Source organism: Trachurus japonicus, chromosome 16, assembly GCF_045865225.1.
Source record: "Trachurus japonicus isolate A0001 chromosome 16, Traja_1.0".
Classification (NCBI taxonomy): Eukaryota; Metazoa; Chordata; class Actinopteri; order Carangiformes; family Carangidae; genus Trachurus; species Trachurus japonicus.
Window position 1 is genome coordinate 10,726,485 of NC_140922.1, and position 17,843 is coordinate 10,744,327.

At 45.0% G+C, this 17,843-nt stretch overlaps 1 protein-coding gene across 1 annotated transcript in view; it reads right to left on the reverse strand.

Moving 5' to 3' along the window:
- The window catches only part of efna4 (ephrin A4), a 43,476-nt gene that overhangs the window by 6,955 nt on the left and 18,678 nt on the right, over positions 1-17,843 (reverse strand). The window contains exons 2-3 of the mRNA XM_085801294.1: positions 5,752-6,050; positions 1,808-1,876 (exon numbers count right to left, since the gene is read on the reverse strand). Coding sequence (XP_085657420.1) covers positions 1,808-1,876; positions 5,752-6,050 — 368 coding nt within the window. The remainder of the gene's footprint in view (positions 1-1,807; positions 1,877-5,751; positions 6,051-17,843) is intronic.

Genomic DNA, 17,843 nt, shown 5'->3' on the forward strand with positions numbered 1-17,843 from the left:
AATAGCTAAAAAAACTGATATGGAGATACAACAAAGAGATAGAAGACGACACAGGGAAGGTGGCGGAGGTGGCGGAGGTCGGGGGGGGCGGAGTCAAGGGAGATGGGTGGGGGCGAGGGAGGGGTGGGGAGGGGAGGAGGAAGTGTAAGAGACTGCCATGGATGGTGCCTAGATTAGTTTTGCTCCAGTAGTGAAAGATCATAAAAAATGAGGAAGGGAGGAGAGAGCTGAGGAGACAGAGAGAAGGGGAGGATTAGTGCCACTTCAGGAATGACAGAAGAGTAGAAAGAAAGAGCAGGGAGGCTGGAGTGGAGGGGGAGGAGGGGAGATGGGGAGGGGGAGCGGTAAAAGACAAGGAGAGGGAGATCCTGAAATTTAGTTGGGATTAGTTTTGGTTAAAGGACAGGATGAGAGCGAGGGAGGAGAGACAAAAACGTGAGAAACGGAGACAGTAGCTGGAAGTATGGGCATCTTTGTCAGTGGGAGTCTCTTGAATGTAAAGGGTTTTAACAGTAAAGTCAAGTGTGTGTGTGTGTGTTTGTGCGTCAGTGTGTGTGCATGCATAATCCAGGTGATCTCAAATATTTTGATTAATTCTGGCTCAGATAGGCAGATCTGGGAATACTGTCAGAAGGTCAAGACTACATTAGCATTTTCTCACTGAACAGCTATCTGTGGTATTTCTAATTAATGACAGCAGGATAATTAACACATGAAAAAAGTCATCAGCCTTCACTGTGGTAATAACGCAGCAAATTACTCCCCGTCTCGCGCCGGAACAGTGATGGCATTTACGAATTAATCCGAGACCGATGGGACTCTATTTTATTCTGGTTTTTAATATATTTTTTCCCCTTTTATGCTAAAATGACACAAATGTAAGCATGGTGGCAGGATTGTGAGCTGTTTGTTAGATGACATGAAGGAATCATTTAGTTAATGTTTCTTATATGCATGTGCAGAGACACAACCGCCATGCGACCAGTCTGCACTGGAAAAAAAAGTGTGTTAGTTCAGGCTAGGACAGCACGACAAGCCCCCCTGCGGATGGTACTGGGATGGGAACTGGGACAGACGTCTCACACACACACATACACACAGACGCACATACAAATTAAACCGCTAGAGAACACACGCAAAGCCCCATAGACGCATGCAGGAGTGCACAACAACACAAAGTGCACAAAAACAAAACTGGTCATACACATAGAAGTGCTCTCTCTCTGTTTCTCTCTCTATCTCACTCACACGCACACACACATGGATACACACACACACCAACAACTGTACAGGGATTCCCACAGTGACTGGGCAACATTCCCAACCGGAATGGGCAGCTCAGTGGACTGGAAGACTAACGTTACTCCAGGCGGGCTCTGGATTAGATCAACTCTGGGAATTTCACACTGGGACAGAGGGATGGAGAGTGGGAGAATGAGGAAGACAAGGAGGCAAAAAAAAAAAAAGCGAATGGGTGAGAGCAGAAGAAAGATGTGCTTTGGAGGGAAGTAATGTTTAAATAAACCCTTGATCCAATTAGGTTTAAAAGCCAATGTGGACAAAGAAGTGAAGTTTATGTAGTTAGTTTAAAAACAAACAGTGAGACTCATCTCAATGCAAAAAAAAAGAGAGAAGACAATTAGAGCATCAGGGCTGGTGACAAAGAGAGAGGAAAACAGAAGGAATGAATAGCATCATGTTATAAAGCCCTGATAGCAAAGATGTGAGAGGCACGTAGAGGAGTCTCTTGGTGTACAAAGGGGGGAAGCATGAAAGGATGAACAGATGAAAAGAGGAGTGTACTCACTGGGCTCACAGCACACGGTGACACGCAACTTCATACATGGCAGAAGAGGGCCTTCATCTGTGGGTAGAGCTGCAAAGAACAAGAAGAGGAGAGAGATGTAAATAAGCTGCTTGTTTATTACACCCAATAAACAATTGCTAGTCAAAATGCTAAAGGTGTCAAATAAAAAGGAGATATTTGTACATCCTGAACAAAAATCCTTCCATCAAATCTATCCCCTCACACTTGAAGAATATGTCTGATAAGCACGACAACAAGTTTGCCTCCACCATATCAATACCCATGATACCAGTATAAAGAATTACACCATCTCCGTGTGTCACAGAGACGATCACATATCACACTTATCTACGATACTAAAACAAAAAACAAAAGACAATAAAATATACTACTGAGAGTGTGGCCGTAAAAGAAGGCAACTAGTTCCGATATCAATTCCGATTATGGCTCACATGGGAAAACAGGCGAGCATCAGTTGTATTAGCTGTCAGCTCGGCATCGCCTTTACAAAACTAATCTGTCTGGAAACTGCAGTTAAAGGGCGTCTTTATTTCTGTATATTTCACAAACAGCAGCTAACTCAACAGCCACACACACAAGCTCTGAGTGTATGATGGCTAACACTCACTGTATCTGGAATATCAACAGATATGTTGCAGCACATCATAACGCCACGATGATGCACGGTGGCCAAAAGTGCTCAACATACACACACACACACCCAAAACACAAGCAAATGAAGACGGCATCATCATCATTACTTTCACAGGACTTCCAGGATATTGTGTTTAGGGGAAAAAAACAAACAACAACACTACAAATCAATGAAAATCCTATAAACAGAGATGTAACTTCTACACAACACAACAGGAATTTGTGAAATGTCCCGACACTTGATTTGCTGAAGCTTATACTGCACTGTTTCATCAGTGATGCTGCACAATGAGCTAATGAAGTCACAACAAAAACTGAGAGATCCACTTAATGACTCGGTCGAACACTTTGCAGCCTTTTTACAGCAGCCATCTTGACTCATCATGGCTGCATAGCTCTATTCAGGTGTCCCAGTAAGACACAACAGTGCCACAAAGCGTCGGCATGAACGATACACAGACTCTGAAACTGATAATTCAACCGTTCATCTCATTATCTACACCAGTTCTTCTCTTTTTGAGACGTGTCAAAATGTCCTCTCTAAAAAAGCACAGATGCCAAACACCGCTCCCTCCTGACAGACAATCTGTAGCGTCTAGTGTCTAATGTAATAGTACTATACAGTGACTGTGAGTTGTGTTTTCAGATAATCATTGTCATTTTGAGTCACTGCTGACAGGTGTAGTGTCACATATCAGTAATATGTGGTTTGTGGGGTTGGTGGCAGAGTAGTGTACTGTAGTAGTGTGCATACCATTAACTACACTTTTTGTTCCACTGCTCTACATAGTACAATTTCAAGGTCTTAAATTGTGAATAATTTCCCCCATACTCACACATTTTAAAAGCATCAGCCTTGGGATAATTACTGCTTTCTTCATCCTTGTTTTCTTTGCTGTGTGTATAGTTTGGATTGTGTGGGTTTTCTTTGGCATTACTGTTGAATATGCATTGTCAGATTGGTGGATGTTGGCATTTTGTTTATTTGCAGCATTTTTAGGATGCATATATTGTCAGTGAGGGTCTGTCAATATGCTTGTTAAGTGCTCCATGTTTTGTAAAGTCTTAGTGCTTAGAGTTTTCTTTGCTCCCGTCACTGTTCGCTCAAACAGTTCCATAAGCAGCTGACTATCAGAGGATGTCAAGGTGTTTCCTGTTTGTCGAGATCCAGACATGGAGAACCACTGGGCGTTGGTCAGCGGCTCGGGCAGTGGGTCACGGACCGAGAGACAGTGGGCTGTCAGTGTCATAGTCAGTGGGAGCTTGAGAGAGGAGCTGAGCCCGGCTCAGACTGAGCCAACTAATGCCATTAGTGTTTCTAATACTATTGTACTGTTCTCCCAGGCTAATGCCATTATACTGTCTCCAGTGCTACGGGCCCATTCACCACACAAACCCCAGAGCCAGACATTTGGACCAACTTTACGCCTTATCTTTGATGTGGACAAAACACACACAATCGCTCTGAGCCCGATGTGGCCCGACCAGAGAGAGGGGGGGCCCATTGTTGCTTTCTGTGAACTGGCCTGAGCAACCACAATAGCTCAGTGTGTGTGTGTGTACATATATACATGTGTGTGTTAGCGTGTGTGTGGAGCCACGCTCTCATGCCCTCACAATGCTCCATTGTCCCTCAGACCGCAACAGTAATTTATGTAAAGATTCTCTCTCTCTCTCTCTCTTCGTCTCATCCATCCCTTTTCTCCATTGCTTTTGTTGCTCTCCCTTTTCTTTCTCCACTGTGGATTCCACTCCTCTGGCCCCCCCCCCCCTCCCCCCTCGTGTACTGTCAGACTGTGTCCATCTTTTACTCTTTCTCTCCCTCTGTCACTCCTCCACGCTTCTCTACCTCCGTCTGCTTCTGTGCTTGCCTTTATTTCTCCTTCACTGTCGTCATGTATTGATCTCCATTTCTTCCTCCTACACTTTGCAGTCCCTCTGTCTCTTTGTTGTCACCCGTCCATACTATGCATTCACTTGACTCTTTTCATTCTCTGCCTTGTTTCATGTCCTCCCCCTCTTGGTTGGACTGACACCAGAAGTTGTAAAAAAAAAAAAAAAAAAAAAAAGGGAATAAAACGTCTTGTGATTTTACAGCCACTAAGCCATCCCCTGTCTCTTTACCTCCCGTTTCTCCCACCACTGGTTTGAAATAAATGAGTTGGGAGAGAAGAGCACAGGAGGGTGCACTGAAGAAAGAGGAAACCATTACTAACATTGTGTAACAGCCCACGGGCTTAAGAAAACATCATATTAATGTCGCTCAGTGTGAATTTATGGAAAACATTAATGCCATATGCAGCTGTTTGCCAACACTCAGCACCTCATAAAAAACACATTGGCTCAAGATAGTTCATCCTTAAAAGTGCAGGGCTGCCTGGTCACACACTTCCTCCAACACAGGTGTCTTTGCACAGGCTGATGAACTGAAACATCAAATATTTATATTTCTTTTCTCTTTTTGGGCTGTTTTACTTGGCTGCTTGTGTGCATGGACCCTGAAGCCAATACTCATGGTTTCACTAAAAAATACATTTCACATAAAAAAAATCAGTGATAATGCACTTTGCATATTAAAAAAAAGACTATTTTTAAGACATGACCACCCAACCCTGATTTGGCCTTGTGATACTTTTAAAATGTCAGCCGCTTCTAAAATGATTTGTTGATTAAGTGATTATTCAGGAAATGAATCTTCACTGATTTGGCTCATTGATAAATAGCTATGATTAATAAACTGTGATGAGGCAGATTGGTATTTCACTGCTAGGAGTTTAGGTTTGAAGTACATCTTCTGTTGTTTTAAAAGCTTGAACGGTGATTTGTGCCTAATCAAGTGGAGAGGCTGCGGGTCAGGAGGTACAGTGTCTTGTCCACTGATCAAAGGGTCAGCGGCTTCATCCTTGAATCCTCCAGTCACCATGCTGAAGTGACCTTGGCCAAGGCACTGAACCCAAAACTACCCAAATGTATCATCACTGTGTGAGTACTGTATGCACAGAAAAAGACCTTTGTGTGAATGGGTGAATGTAACTTGGAACTAAGGCTCTTTTAGTGGCCTAATAAGATTATAAAAGTGCAGTACATTGACCATTTATTGCTGAATTCAATTCAGTGGACTTGAAGTCTCTTTTCAAGCCCAAATGCAAACCATCGCTAAGGTCCAGCTTCTTAATGAATTCTTAATCAAATTATTTTAAGGATTTAAAAAGGACTTATCATTCTCCAGTTGGCATATTTTGTTAAATGAATTGGCCGTGTGCAGAGAGACAGACAGAACTTATACTTACAGCTATAGTAGTAGTGATGCCCTGGCAGAAACTCAAACCCAAGTGAAAAGGGTGTGAACCTTTGGATCTTCTCAGAGAAGCGCACTGGTCCAAATGGGGCGTAGGGGGTGTTGCACTCCCATCTCTTGATGGCCCCCCTAGTTTCCACGCAGCCTTTGAACGACGCCTCTCCCACCAGGTAGAGGGCCAGAGTCTCCGGCTGCCCTGAGCCCACCGACTCCTTGTTGGGGAAGTGGGGGCAGTAGATGTCCAGGTAGTCGTTCAGATTCACCTGGACGGACAGCTCTCCTGACGTTAACCTGGAAGATAGAATGACAACAGGATTAATAATGACAACAGCATTAATATTTCACCTAACGATTACATCCACATGACTGAAGGGGACAGAGAGGTGGTGATTAAACACAGGCAGACAATGAAAGAAAGAAGACAGATGACAGGTATTCCATAATCCTCATGCGCCAGGAGGAATGTGGATAATTCATCACGTTTACACATATCAATTACATAGGTTGATAAACTCTGTAGAATGCTGTGGGATTTAATATATCACAATGAGACAACTCCATTACATTTCAAGAGCAGTGAGGGAGCAGTGCTGAGCGACAGAGAGAGAGAGTGAGAACAACAAATCCTTGTATGCTAATGAAGAGCACTGAAGGGAGTTCAGTGTAAAATAAACTTGACTCCCTTTGCTTCTCACTCTCCCCCTACACAGATACACACAGGCGAGTGCAGACTTAGGCAGACATGTAAGTGCATGCACAACCATGTCTTCAGTCAAGGTTGATTGGCTTTAGGCATAACAACAACTCTGGACAAGAGCGCATCATTAGAACAGAAGAGCTGCATAATGTATGTTCCTTCAGACTGCAGATTCTGACTTCCTGTCAGCTGCTGTATAAAGAGTTATCCGTGTACAAACTAATATGGAGAAAGACACTGGGGCAAGTACATGTAGGTCAAAGTGAGAGAGGTAAATCTAACATGACAAAATCATAAGACTGTGATCACAACAGTATGACAAGACAAAGCAGGAGACAAGCGGTGAGGAGAGAAACTTGTGACAAAAGGTGGGACAGGATGTGAGTGATGGAGTGACACGAGACGGGGGCCCAGAGAAAGACAGAAGCAGGCTGATGAAAAGAGTTGCCAAAACAGATTCGAAGAGGAAAGGTGGAAGAGGAAAAACATGAATAAAGAGGCCAAAGGGGGGAGAAAAGTTGGATGAACAGGTGGAAAAAGTGGAGTGAGAAAGAAAAAGAAATAAAGTGTTTTAATTAGTGACCCCAGAGAGTCTGAGTGCAGACACACAGAGAGCAGAACAACGGAGAGGAGGAGGAGAGGAGACAGACTTTAATTGGACTCCTCTTCGCATGGAGCGCAGGAGAAAACAATGAGGGGCAGAATGTGGCTTGGGCAGAAGGTTCAGGTCTGTCAGTGGGAGTCTTTATAGAGGGGTGACAGAGCGGAGGAGAGAGGAAGGGAGTGCTGGGAGTCAGTGAAGGGGAACATGGGAGGGAAAAGGAGCGTGGAATGGGGAGGCGGAGGCGGCGGCGGCGGCAGTGGTGTTGGACGGCGGAGTGGTCTCAAGTTAAGTAGGCGGATAGAGAAGAGACCAAAAGAATAAATGAGAGGACTAGAGGATGTGGAGGAGGAGGAAGAGACGGGACCGATGAAAACTGAAATGAAACAGATAGACAAGACAGGAAGAGGGAGACTGAGGTGGTCCCACACATCTGCAGAGGTTATCAAAGATGGATGGAGCAACGAGAGGAGAAATGACAAGAGAGCGTCAGAGGGAAGGAGGTCATATGGCACGACTGAAAAAAAAGCTGAAATAGAAACCCATGTTCTCTCAGTGTGGGTGTGACAGTGTGTATTTCTACTGGAGATAATGGAGCAAAAAAAAGAAGTGTGTGTGAGTGTGTGTGTGTGCATGTATGTAATCAGTGGGGTGCAGGTAAGACCCTGGAGGCAGGTTTCACCAGTGCTGCTTCCTGCTCAATAGGTAGCGTGCAGAATTGGCGATCTATCAACCAGACAGGACACAATCGATCAGGATCCCTGGCTCAGGACACACACACACACTCCCCTGATCAATATCCCCCCCGTGAATGTGTGTGTGGCCACGTCCGATAGCTCTATTACCTGTGTGCACTAATTACAGCTGAACAAAGTCACTCAATTGTTTGGTTAAGAGAACACAAAAGCACGTATCGGTAAGTGCACGTGCGCACAAAACACACACACACACACACACACACACACACACACACACACACACACACACACACACACTCACTCAGCCCATTTACTCTTCCTACTACCTGTGGTGCTTTCTGAGGTGGAGAAATGTTTACTTAGGTGCACCAGCTGTGGAAGTGTGTGTGTGCCTGTGTGCGTGCGTGTGTGCGCGTGTGTGCCTGTGTGTATGTAATAACAGATGTGTGCTGTGTCAACATGCTGCACCCCCTGCTATACATGTCATTCACCTCAAGCTTCTTCTGCATTGCTCAGGTTCCCTCTCTCCACCTCCCAACCCCCAATCTGCATTCCTCCATCTTCTTCCCCCAATTCTTTGGATGACACACATTCAACGCTCCCCATCTATTTCTTCAGAGGCTTCATCTCCTACGTGTTTCTCCCTCCTATTTCTGACTCCTCTCTATCCGACATTAGCCCTCCAACCCCTTTTCCTCCCACAAGCCTCCACCATCAGCCGGTGCCATATGCATGCCAGCAATTACAGAGGCAGTGTGCTCTACTGATGTCAAACTGTCAGCGCTCTCTCTCCTCATCCCTTCCTTTCTCCATTTCCTTCTCTCTGGCCCTGGTAGGCTTGGGTACGCCCTAATTACACTTAGCATCCTCCCCTCCTGCCAGCCGCCATGCAACACAGCGGTGACAGCACAGGGGCATCATGGGAGCGAGGAGCTGTGGGTGGCAAAGAACAGAGGGCTGGAGTAGCCTATCAGAGGAGGAATCCTCTGGAAGCAAAGGAGAGGATTGGTTTTGTCCAGCGTTAGAACAGGAGAGGGGGGGGGGCAAGACACACAACAACACACACACATTCATGTGCATTTAAGCACATGTGGGCGTGAATACACACACAAACACATGTCCACACCCACCAAGACATGAAAGTACTACAGGAGAATAAAACATGCTCTATCCCTCATGCCAGAGGGGGAGCAGTGACACCCTTGTGAGGGCAAGTGCAAGCTCTTGGTTGATAACGCAAAATTTCACTGAGAAGCCAAATCAAAAATAACAGGCGTGACTCTTCAGTGGAAAACTTGAAAAGGCCAGCATTTGCCCTTTTTATAATTACAGGAAATCACCTTCAAAATTCAGAAATTGAACATAACTGAATAAAGACCGATTCCCTCCCAATGTCCATGTAAATGTACATGCACAAAAAAAGCATATATAAGTGTAAGTGTCTGTGTATGTGTGTCTATCTGTGTGCGTGCAGTTATAATGAAATGCAGGGGGTTGACTGTGGCAGAGACCTTTGATCCTTTAATATGAGAGAATAATTAAAGGACCAACAATCCCACAACACGGCCCCAGGAATACAGAGCAGATACTCCATCACGCACAGCAGCTGCATACTACGCATACTGAATACGCTGGGGCCCTTAAAGCAAGCGCTGCACACAAACATGTGGGATAAAAATATTCTGCTACAATGAAAATGCTAACAACACTCGCGTCCCGAATGAATTCCAAAAATGTATATTGTAAGCACAGTGGTTTTTGATAAACACTTTCAAGCTTGTGATGGTACGCTAACCAGCCCACAGTAGAAGTCTTGTTGGTTCCTGGCAGCGACGGCGGGAGGCCGAAGGGCTTGGTGGAGTCTCAGTTCTTCCGTGGTCAGTCATAGCAGGGTGACAGCTAACTCAGGTCACTATGCTGGCTGGGCACAGCAGGCTGTGGTCATTGTGCCTTGGCTGGGCATAGCATGACACAGCTGCAGCCTCTATGGTGTGTGATGTAGTAGCACTACTTGGTGACATGGGAGGATCTTTGGCGCTTTCTAGCAGGATGACTTAGTGAAAATGGTATTCTGTATTTCAGGTTTTTGGTTTTTTCCCCCCCGTGCTGTATCAGACGGGTGTGGTTTGCTGTATGATTACAGCTGAGGTCATATCAGGTGAGTCATTAATCTGAGAGAATAAAACTGTCAACTTTAACATACAGGAGAATAGAAAGTCTGTAATCAAAGGATTTACTTTCTCAGGTGAAGTAAATCCGTGCAGAGCTTTAACAAACAGGTCGATAGTTCAACTGGACTCAGAAACAAAGAGAAGCAGACTGGGAAAGTTATATTAATGTTTATACATGACATCTTATACAACCCTACCGTGCCAGAGTATAAACTGTACTGTAGAGTCAGATATGAGACTGGAGTTGGTGGCATTAACACTATAAGGGGCGCTTCCACTGCAGGAACTTAAGGGTAATTTTATGGGGCAGAGGCCGCTGGTGCGAGTCCCTGCCTCAGGGTAGGTACCAAGAGTGGCCCCGAAAAACTGGGTGGGGATCGGTGGGGATTGAGGTTTCCTCTGGTTGGGCATACTCAAAGCGGGATGCGACGCCAAGAGAGAGCCCCAAAATAAGCGGCATTTTAAAGCCCAGAATTATTTTTTTAATTGGGATAAAATGGAATAAGACACTAGGCCCTAAAAGACAAGATGTATTACACAATCACACGATGATCGAAACGGCATTTTTTTAAAAACAGAAACAAAAAAAACAAACAAAAAAAAACAAACAAACAAAAAAATTATTTTTTAAAAGCGTCTATTGCCGGAAAAACAACAACAAAAAACTGCGATTGCGTGATTATCGAAACTGTTGCACAATGATCACGTTGCCTCATGAGTCCGATGGGTTTTACTCTGACCCACACACACACCTTTCACAGGAACTCCTGCAGTGGAAACGCAGCTATTGGCGAGTAGTGACCAGGCAGCTAGCTTGGAGGGCAAAGTTGTAAAAAACTAAATGAGAAAATGTGCAATGTTTGAAGCAGAAATAACAACAATTTCTAGGCCAAAACAGATCTGTGGCTTGTGCACCCCAGCACTAGCATGTCCATAGCTTGCTAACAATCCACCTCGTTTAGAGAGATGTGCTAACGATGAGTGCTGCATTTAAACGTTTTTCGACACACGGTGTGACCATAGAGGGACCGGAGACACAATCGAGGCAAATGGCACAAAAAATCTCACATTTGAACACAAAACGAAAGCTGATCTGAGCAGGTGAATGAAACCAGCCTGTGGGAGCCTTTTGTGGAAGCAGCAGACTACAGTGGGGATTAACTGAGAGAAAGTAAGAGAGGAGTTCAAGACAAAAAGACCCTGAAGACAGAACTGGAGAAAAGAGGGAACGAGGCAGATAACTAGGCTCTCTGTGACCTCCCGCTCCACAGGCTAACCTAGACTTCAGAGGAAAACAGAAGAAGGAATCATGCAACTGTGGTAGTGCTACATCCATGAGAACATCTCAGAACGACGGGGGAAGAGACTTCATTTACTCAGTGCTGCACCTTTTCTAAGAATTTGCATGGCTCTATCCCTTTTGTTCACCATTTCCTTGATCTTTCTCTGCATGGATATGAAATCAGAACAGGATCAGAGCAGGATCAGGACTACCCCCCACCCATCTACCCTACATTAGCTGTGCCCCCCTTCCTCCTCACCCCCATCAAGCCATGCTGTGTCCAGAGCCCCAAACACCAGTGTTGTGTCTAACCTGGCGCTTACTCCCCTCAACGCGCACAAACAACGACTTCACCCCCCACCTCTGACCATCTGGGGCCCCCCGCCACCCTGCATGCCCAGCTGCCCCGAAAAATCCCTTTACTACCCCCCGCCCCCCCTCCTGCCTCACATCCTCAAGCCTCTGCCGACCCCACCTCTTGATATTCTCAGTGTCACCAAACTGTGGCCAAAGACGGTGATCCTCACAGAGAGGAAAGAGGGACTTACGGGAGAACAAGCTGTTGCTGTTATCTACTCTTTCCTGTTTGGCATGCCTGTGTGAGTGTCCGTGTGTGTGTGTGTATATGTGTGTGTGCTTCCTTCAAGGTCAGCAGGAAGTGTACCTCTCCTCTACACCAGACCTTTTTGCTTTCCTTTCTATGACTCGTAATCTTCAAATGCTGATGGTATGTGAACTTTCCCACTACCCCCCCTTCCTTCCATCCCCGTCCACTTGAGTCTGTGATTTTTCTGTTCATGAGCAGACACACATTGTATTAATATGGATCAGGATCTGAGTGGCTTACCACCTCGGCTAAACAATTTCCTGTGAAAATAAAATTCCTGTGCCATCAGACAATCCAAATTCTTCTGTCCTCACGCAGACAGAGGGAGCACAAGTGCACGCATGTACACGCAGTGTGGTGCATCGCACATCAATATGAATTCTGTGCATAAGTGTTGGCCACTGTGGCTGTGGGAGTCTGTGTATAGTACCTAGATGGAATGATTGGTTGCACCTTTTCTTGCCCTGCAGGCTCCATTAAATGACCAGAAGGCATTCAGACCACTCAAGCCCTCGTTCACACTGCGCAAATCAGCAGGCTGCCTCACGGACCCACATTCCCTATCAATTTATAGACACGGAGAGAACACAGCGACATACACACAAACACAAACACGCACACACACCTGCTGCTTCAGGCCTAAAGGGACTCTGAGCCTCAGGTAAAAGACAGACACTATTTTCTGCCTGTTACAGCACAGGTCCTCCTCTCGTGAGTGTATGCGTGTCCATTCTGTGGGACTCAGCAGCACAACAGGATGTATAGCTACGGCCATCGGAGCTCAAGAAAATTGCAAGATCAGGCCCACAGGACCAATCAGTATGGAAACGAATCCATCGGAACCATTTTGATATGGCTGCAGGTCTGCAGGAACCATCATCCCCCTCTGTGGCAGAGCTCTATCATGCATAGGCGCCGCTCTCCACGTGTGGTCTGGTCGGATCCTAAAATAAGCTTTCCAGTGACTTTTCTGGGAGGTATGAAATTACTGTCCGCAATATAAACAGACGAGAGGGCAGTCTTGCAGTCTATGGCCCCCCTTTTTCTTTTTTTTTTCGCTATTTGACCAAAGAACACTGCATGCTGATGTGTTGCCTCACTGTGCGGACCAGCACGGTAGCAGCTTTAAGTGTTACCCGACTTGACTCTCACCTGCCCCGCGTGTAGGTGGTCAAATTCATGAGCGGAGTGTGAGAGGGAGAAAGAACGCAAGGAAGAGAGTTTTCGGCTCTCATGCAGAGAAGACTGACGGGGAAAGTGTGTGCGGCGAAAGACATGTGCATGGGCGAAAACGCAGCGCTCGTACACCGAGGGGCGTGTGAGGGGGTAAATAAGGTCAGACGTGCCGTTGCCAGGACAACAACCAATCCGGAGCTGGGATTGGTGCCAAGCCAACACCCCACCCATCCATCCTTTACTCCATCCGTCTTTTTTCCTGCATCCCTCTGTCGGACAGCCTAAACCTCAGAGTAATGAGTGCTCTCCATGTTTCTGCAGACTAAATGGAGCTGCAGTGTAAATACAGGGCTGATTTGTACAGGTGCCAGGCCTGGATACATAAACCTGAATATAGCTACAGTAGCTCACCGCTTAGACACCGACAGGATGGGGGGAGTGGGGAGGAAGACAGTGACAGCTGTGACTGGTGGACACAAAAAGCCATGATTCAAACTATTTATGAAATCTATCAAAGTGCATTACTGCAAAGCGACAACTGGGCTGATTTACTGTGTCAACATCATTTGTCTCGTGTTTATGTTCAAACTTTGCTGTTTGGACCCTTCAGCTTTACACACAGCACCATAGCAGATAAGTGTAGCAACACAAATTAATGTCAACTTTGAAATAAATAACACTCTCACAAAAAGCTGTTTATAGTATCAGGTCTGTGCTGATGGGGCTTTTGTTTGTTGATTATAAAGAAATTTTTGAAAAAAGTGACAATCAACAAAATAATCTGCAACAACTTTACTCTGATTATCCAATGAGGTCTGTGTCAAACAATCTCCGGTCTCTGGTCTCAGTTCCCCACTGCTGAATACCATTGAAAATCAAATATCTTTGAAACAAGCGGTTTATAGATGTCACCTTGGGCTCTGCTGGGAAACTTTTTCACCATGAACACACCAAACGATTGGCCAAATAAACAGATTAATGAATAATGAAAATAATCATTGTAACCTCATGCTGCCTGGTTTTCAACGTGCCTTATCTGGTTTGTTTTACAGTGCCGGTCTATTGCTGGCATTCAACCAAATACAACCCAGCAGTGCACACCGGTATAGCTTTTTCATCACAACATGTTTGCTATTCGCACGTAATAAAGAGCATTTAAAAACATATTATAGTTTCATTTGTGGCTCATTTAAAAGTGTTATTTTACATTTTAATCTCCCTCTCACAGTGTCGACCTGTCTGCACTCTCATCTATTACCTTAACTATACTTAACTACACTTATCTGTGTCCCAGGTCTGTCAGCAAAGCCCACCTGTGTAACTGGGTTAAGGAGGACATGCGAGCAACACGCCTTAAAACACACACACATTTACTCAAATACACTTCACAGTGAAAAGGGCGCTCGCAAAGCAAATACACTCATCCCATAAATTAGACTTGGCTTTGAGAATCCATCATTTACTAAGTGGGTCACACTTCTGATGCCGTAGACAATCTCTCTCCCTCCCTCTCCCATTCTTGCGCTGTGTTTTTGTGTCTCTCGCTCCATGATGTGAAGGTCAATGCTGGATCGGCAGCAACAGACTCTCATATCCCAGGTGTGCGTTCCCTCTCCCGTTCTGTCTGTGTCTGATTATTTGGCGGTTGTTAAGTGGAGGAATGGCCGGCTGGAGGACCGGAGCTGTCCTTCAGTCGGTCAGCGAGCCAGTCAGTCAGTCAGACAGACAGTCAGTCAGTCAGACACACACAGTTAAGACATGTCAAGGAAACCTGCCCTTATACAGCCTACCGACCTGAATTATTTAAACAGAAGGAAGAGGAGGAAAGGAGAAGATGGAGAGAGAAAGATTGAAGAGGCGCAAGAGTTAAGGAGTAAATAGAGTAAAGCTGGTCCCCTTCAGTCCCTCTGACTCCTGCTGAACTTATTTAAAAACTTCTATACTTGGTTTCATTCCCATCTGCTTTCTCTCACCCCTTCTTCTACAGGTCTCATTTCCTTCCCCTGTCAAGTCTACTCTTTCTCGCCCTCTCCTCTCTCCATTGCCTCTTCCACCACCATTTCACCCACTTCACCTTCCCTCCCTCCCTTTGCCATCTTTCTCTCTGTTTATCTAAGCACTTTCACGGTCACTGCTTTGGAATCCCAGGAGTCTAAACTGCCCCCTTCGCCTCTCCCTCCCCTCACAGCCGATCCACGCTTCTCTCTGCCTCTCCATCTTTCTCCGTCACAACGGTTAACATTCATATCGCTCTGTGCATCGGGGGTATGGACGGTCCCCCTTATTCACCCTCAAGGCAGCCAGCTTTGTCTTGTTCTAGTCACGCACACTTGCCCACCCGCCCCACCCTCACGTATTCGCACCAGAGGTAGGCTGCTTGCATTTGATGTCTAATACCAATCAACAAAGTCTTTAAAGTAAATGGTGAAACATTTGAACAAATTCCATCCATTTGGTTTCAAGGCCACTGAATCTGCCTTATTTATAAATTCAATTCGGCACCAGTGCATTAGCTTAACCATGCGAAATAAAAATTCATGCTTTTAACATTTCTGTTGATATAACTGGATGGCACGGTCCGCCTCGAGGCCGGATGCCCCTTAATTTCTTAGAAAGGCCAGTTACTTTCCGCAATACTGATGAAGGGTTTAGACACAATAAGAGGGAAAGGGGGGGAGGGGGGAGATTTAGGAGGAAGGAAGTGGCGAGGGTCAAGGGGAGAGGTGCAGACTCCGGTCTCACGTAGCGCCAGCAACAACAGCCTGACACTGGACTGGGATTAACTGATTAATTTGGGATTAAAGATGACTCGTCACTACTCTAAGTAATGAACCACAATGACCCAAAATTACAAGATTAACACACAGGAGGTATAGCAGGCCTGTGTGTCAGTGTTAATTCTGAAGAGTAACACGATAAATCAGGGGCAAAGTAAGCAAATACCGCACAAAAAAGCCCACAGTCGTTTGACGAAGAACAACATTGCTCAGAGTAATTCTCTGTCCTGAAAGGAAATCTATCGGGAAACCTTGTTAAATGTAAAATAAAATCAAAAAATGTGGGGAGTAAGGGATTTTCTGACTCTTATGAGTACCCATTTGTCACTGGGTGTATTTTAGGAGAACACACAGATTAATTCCACACAATCATAAACACGGAGCGTCTGCTCCTGTGTTTTGAGAAGCGCGCTGAGTACAAGAACTCCATTTCCAGCTGAATGGGAGAGCAATGAGATTCATGAGTTCTCCTGCTACAAGGCCATAGCTATGGAGATTTGGGACAAGGCTATTTCCCCCACTACCATTCAGCAAAAAAAATACAAAAAATACAACCACTACTCCTGATGCTCTCAGACTGTGAATACAGCCAACTGATCGTTTCTGATGAATATAACAAAACAAGGACAGCGACAGATAGCAACTCATTTAAAAATGAAACTTCACTTAAAAAATGGCACCAAAATAAAAGAACAAACAGGCTGAGATGTTATGGAGGATTACAGTGATTGAAAGAACAAACACCTTTGCCCTATGGAAAGGTGTGTTTACAGTTTGTACAGTGTTTAACTCCCCACTCTGCGTTGTAACGTCATCAGGCTGTCACTGTAATAGATGGTACAACCTTCTCTACACCTCTACACTTGCAATAACATAACCTACATAACTACATAACATACTGTGGTGAAAAGTGGACATATATCGGCTGATTTAAGCAGGGGTGGAGCTTGAGCCTCAACACGGAGGGGGCGGGGCTTCCTTGAGGTACCCTTCTTTATAATGCTGTAGAGTAGCTATGTATCTTATCCATAATCACAAATTGTTGTCAGTCACCTTAAAAAGTTTAATCACGGCACCCTGAATGCAGAGATTCACAAACTGTTTGGTGGCAAGCCCTGTCTCAGACTACTTATAGAGCCAAACAACATGCAAAACTCATATTTCTAGTACTCATATAGTAATTGTGATATCGAAGTCACTATTTCAGTGGGAAGGTTTAAAAGAATAGTTCACCCAAAATTAAAATTTCACTCATTATCTACTCACCCTCATGTCGACTAAGGGCTGGGAGAAGTTTCAGAGTTATCCGTGGCTTCTCTGAGTTACAGGGGGTCTCGGCGTAGCAGTGCATGTCCATATAACGGTTGCAAATGGATACCACTTTTCTTCGTAACAAAGAGACACACCAAAAAACATCCAAATACCTCCATGCTGCTCGTATGTAATGTCCGTCTTGTATTGAAGCCCCGAAATGCAAAATTGTTCCGAAAAAAATTAAATAAGTCTATATTTCAAGGTTGTTTGTAGTGGAAGGTCCTCTTCCTGGTCCGTCCAAATCTTGCGAGATTTGCGCCGGCGTCGGTGCAAATCTCGCGACTATGGAGGTATTTGGATGTTTTTTGGTGTGTCTTTTTGTTACGAAGACAAGTGGTATCCATTTGCAACCGTCATATGGACATGCAGTGTTGCGCCGAGCCCCGCTGTAACTCAGAGAAGGCACGGAGGACTCTGAAACTTTCAATTTTGAGTGAACTATCCCTTTAACTTGAACATTCCAATTTCACAGTTAAAAAAAAAGATGCAATTCTTCCTGTGGGTCTTAAGCAAACAAGCATGTGCCCTCATATCTGGAGAATATAATTTGTAGGCCAGTTCATAATTGTAGCAGCACAAACACGATTTTACCTTTATCAAAACAAACTGCATCTCCTGCAATTTGGATGTTGAGAGGACTTCAAATACAGAAGAATAGATATTCTCCGGCATCAAGAGCAGGGACAACAGACAGACCTTTATACAACCAATCTAACATAACCAAAAATCTATACCATGGCTATTTCACTCACTAGTCGCAG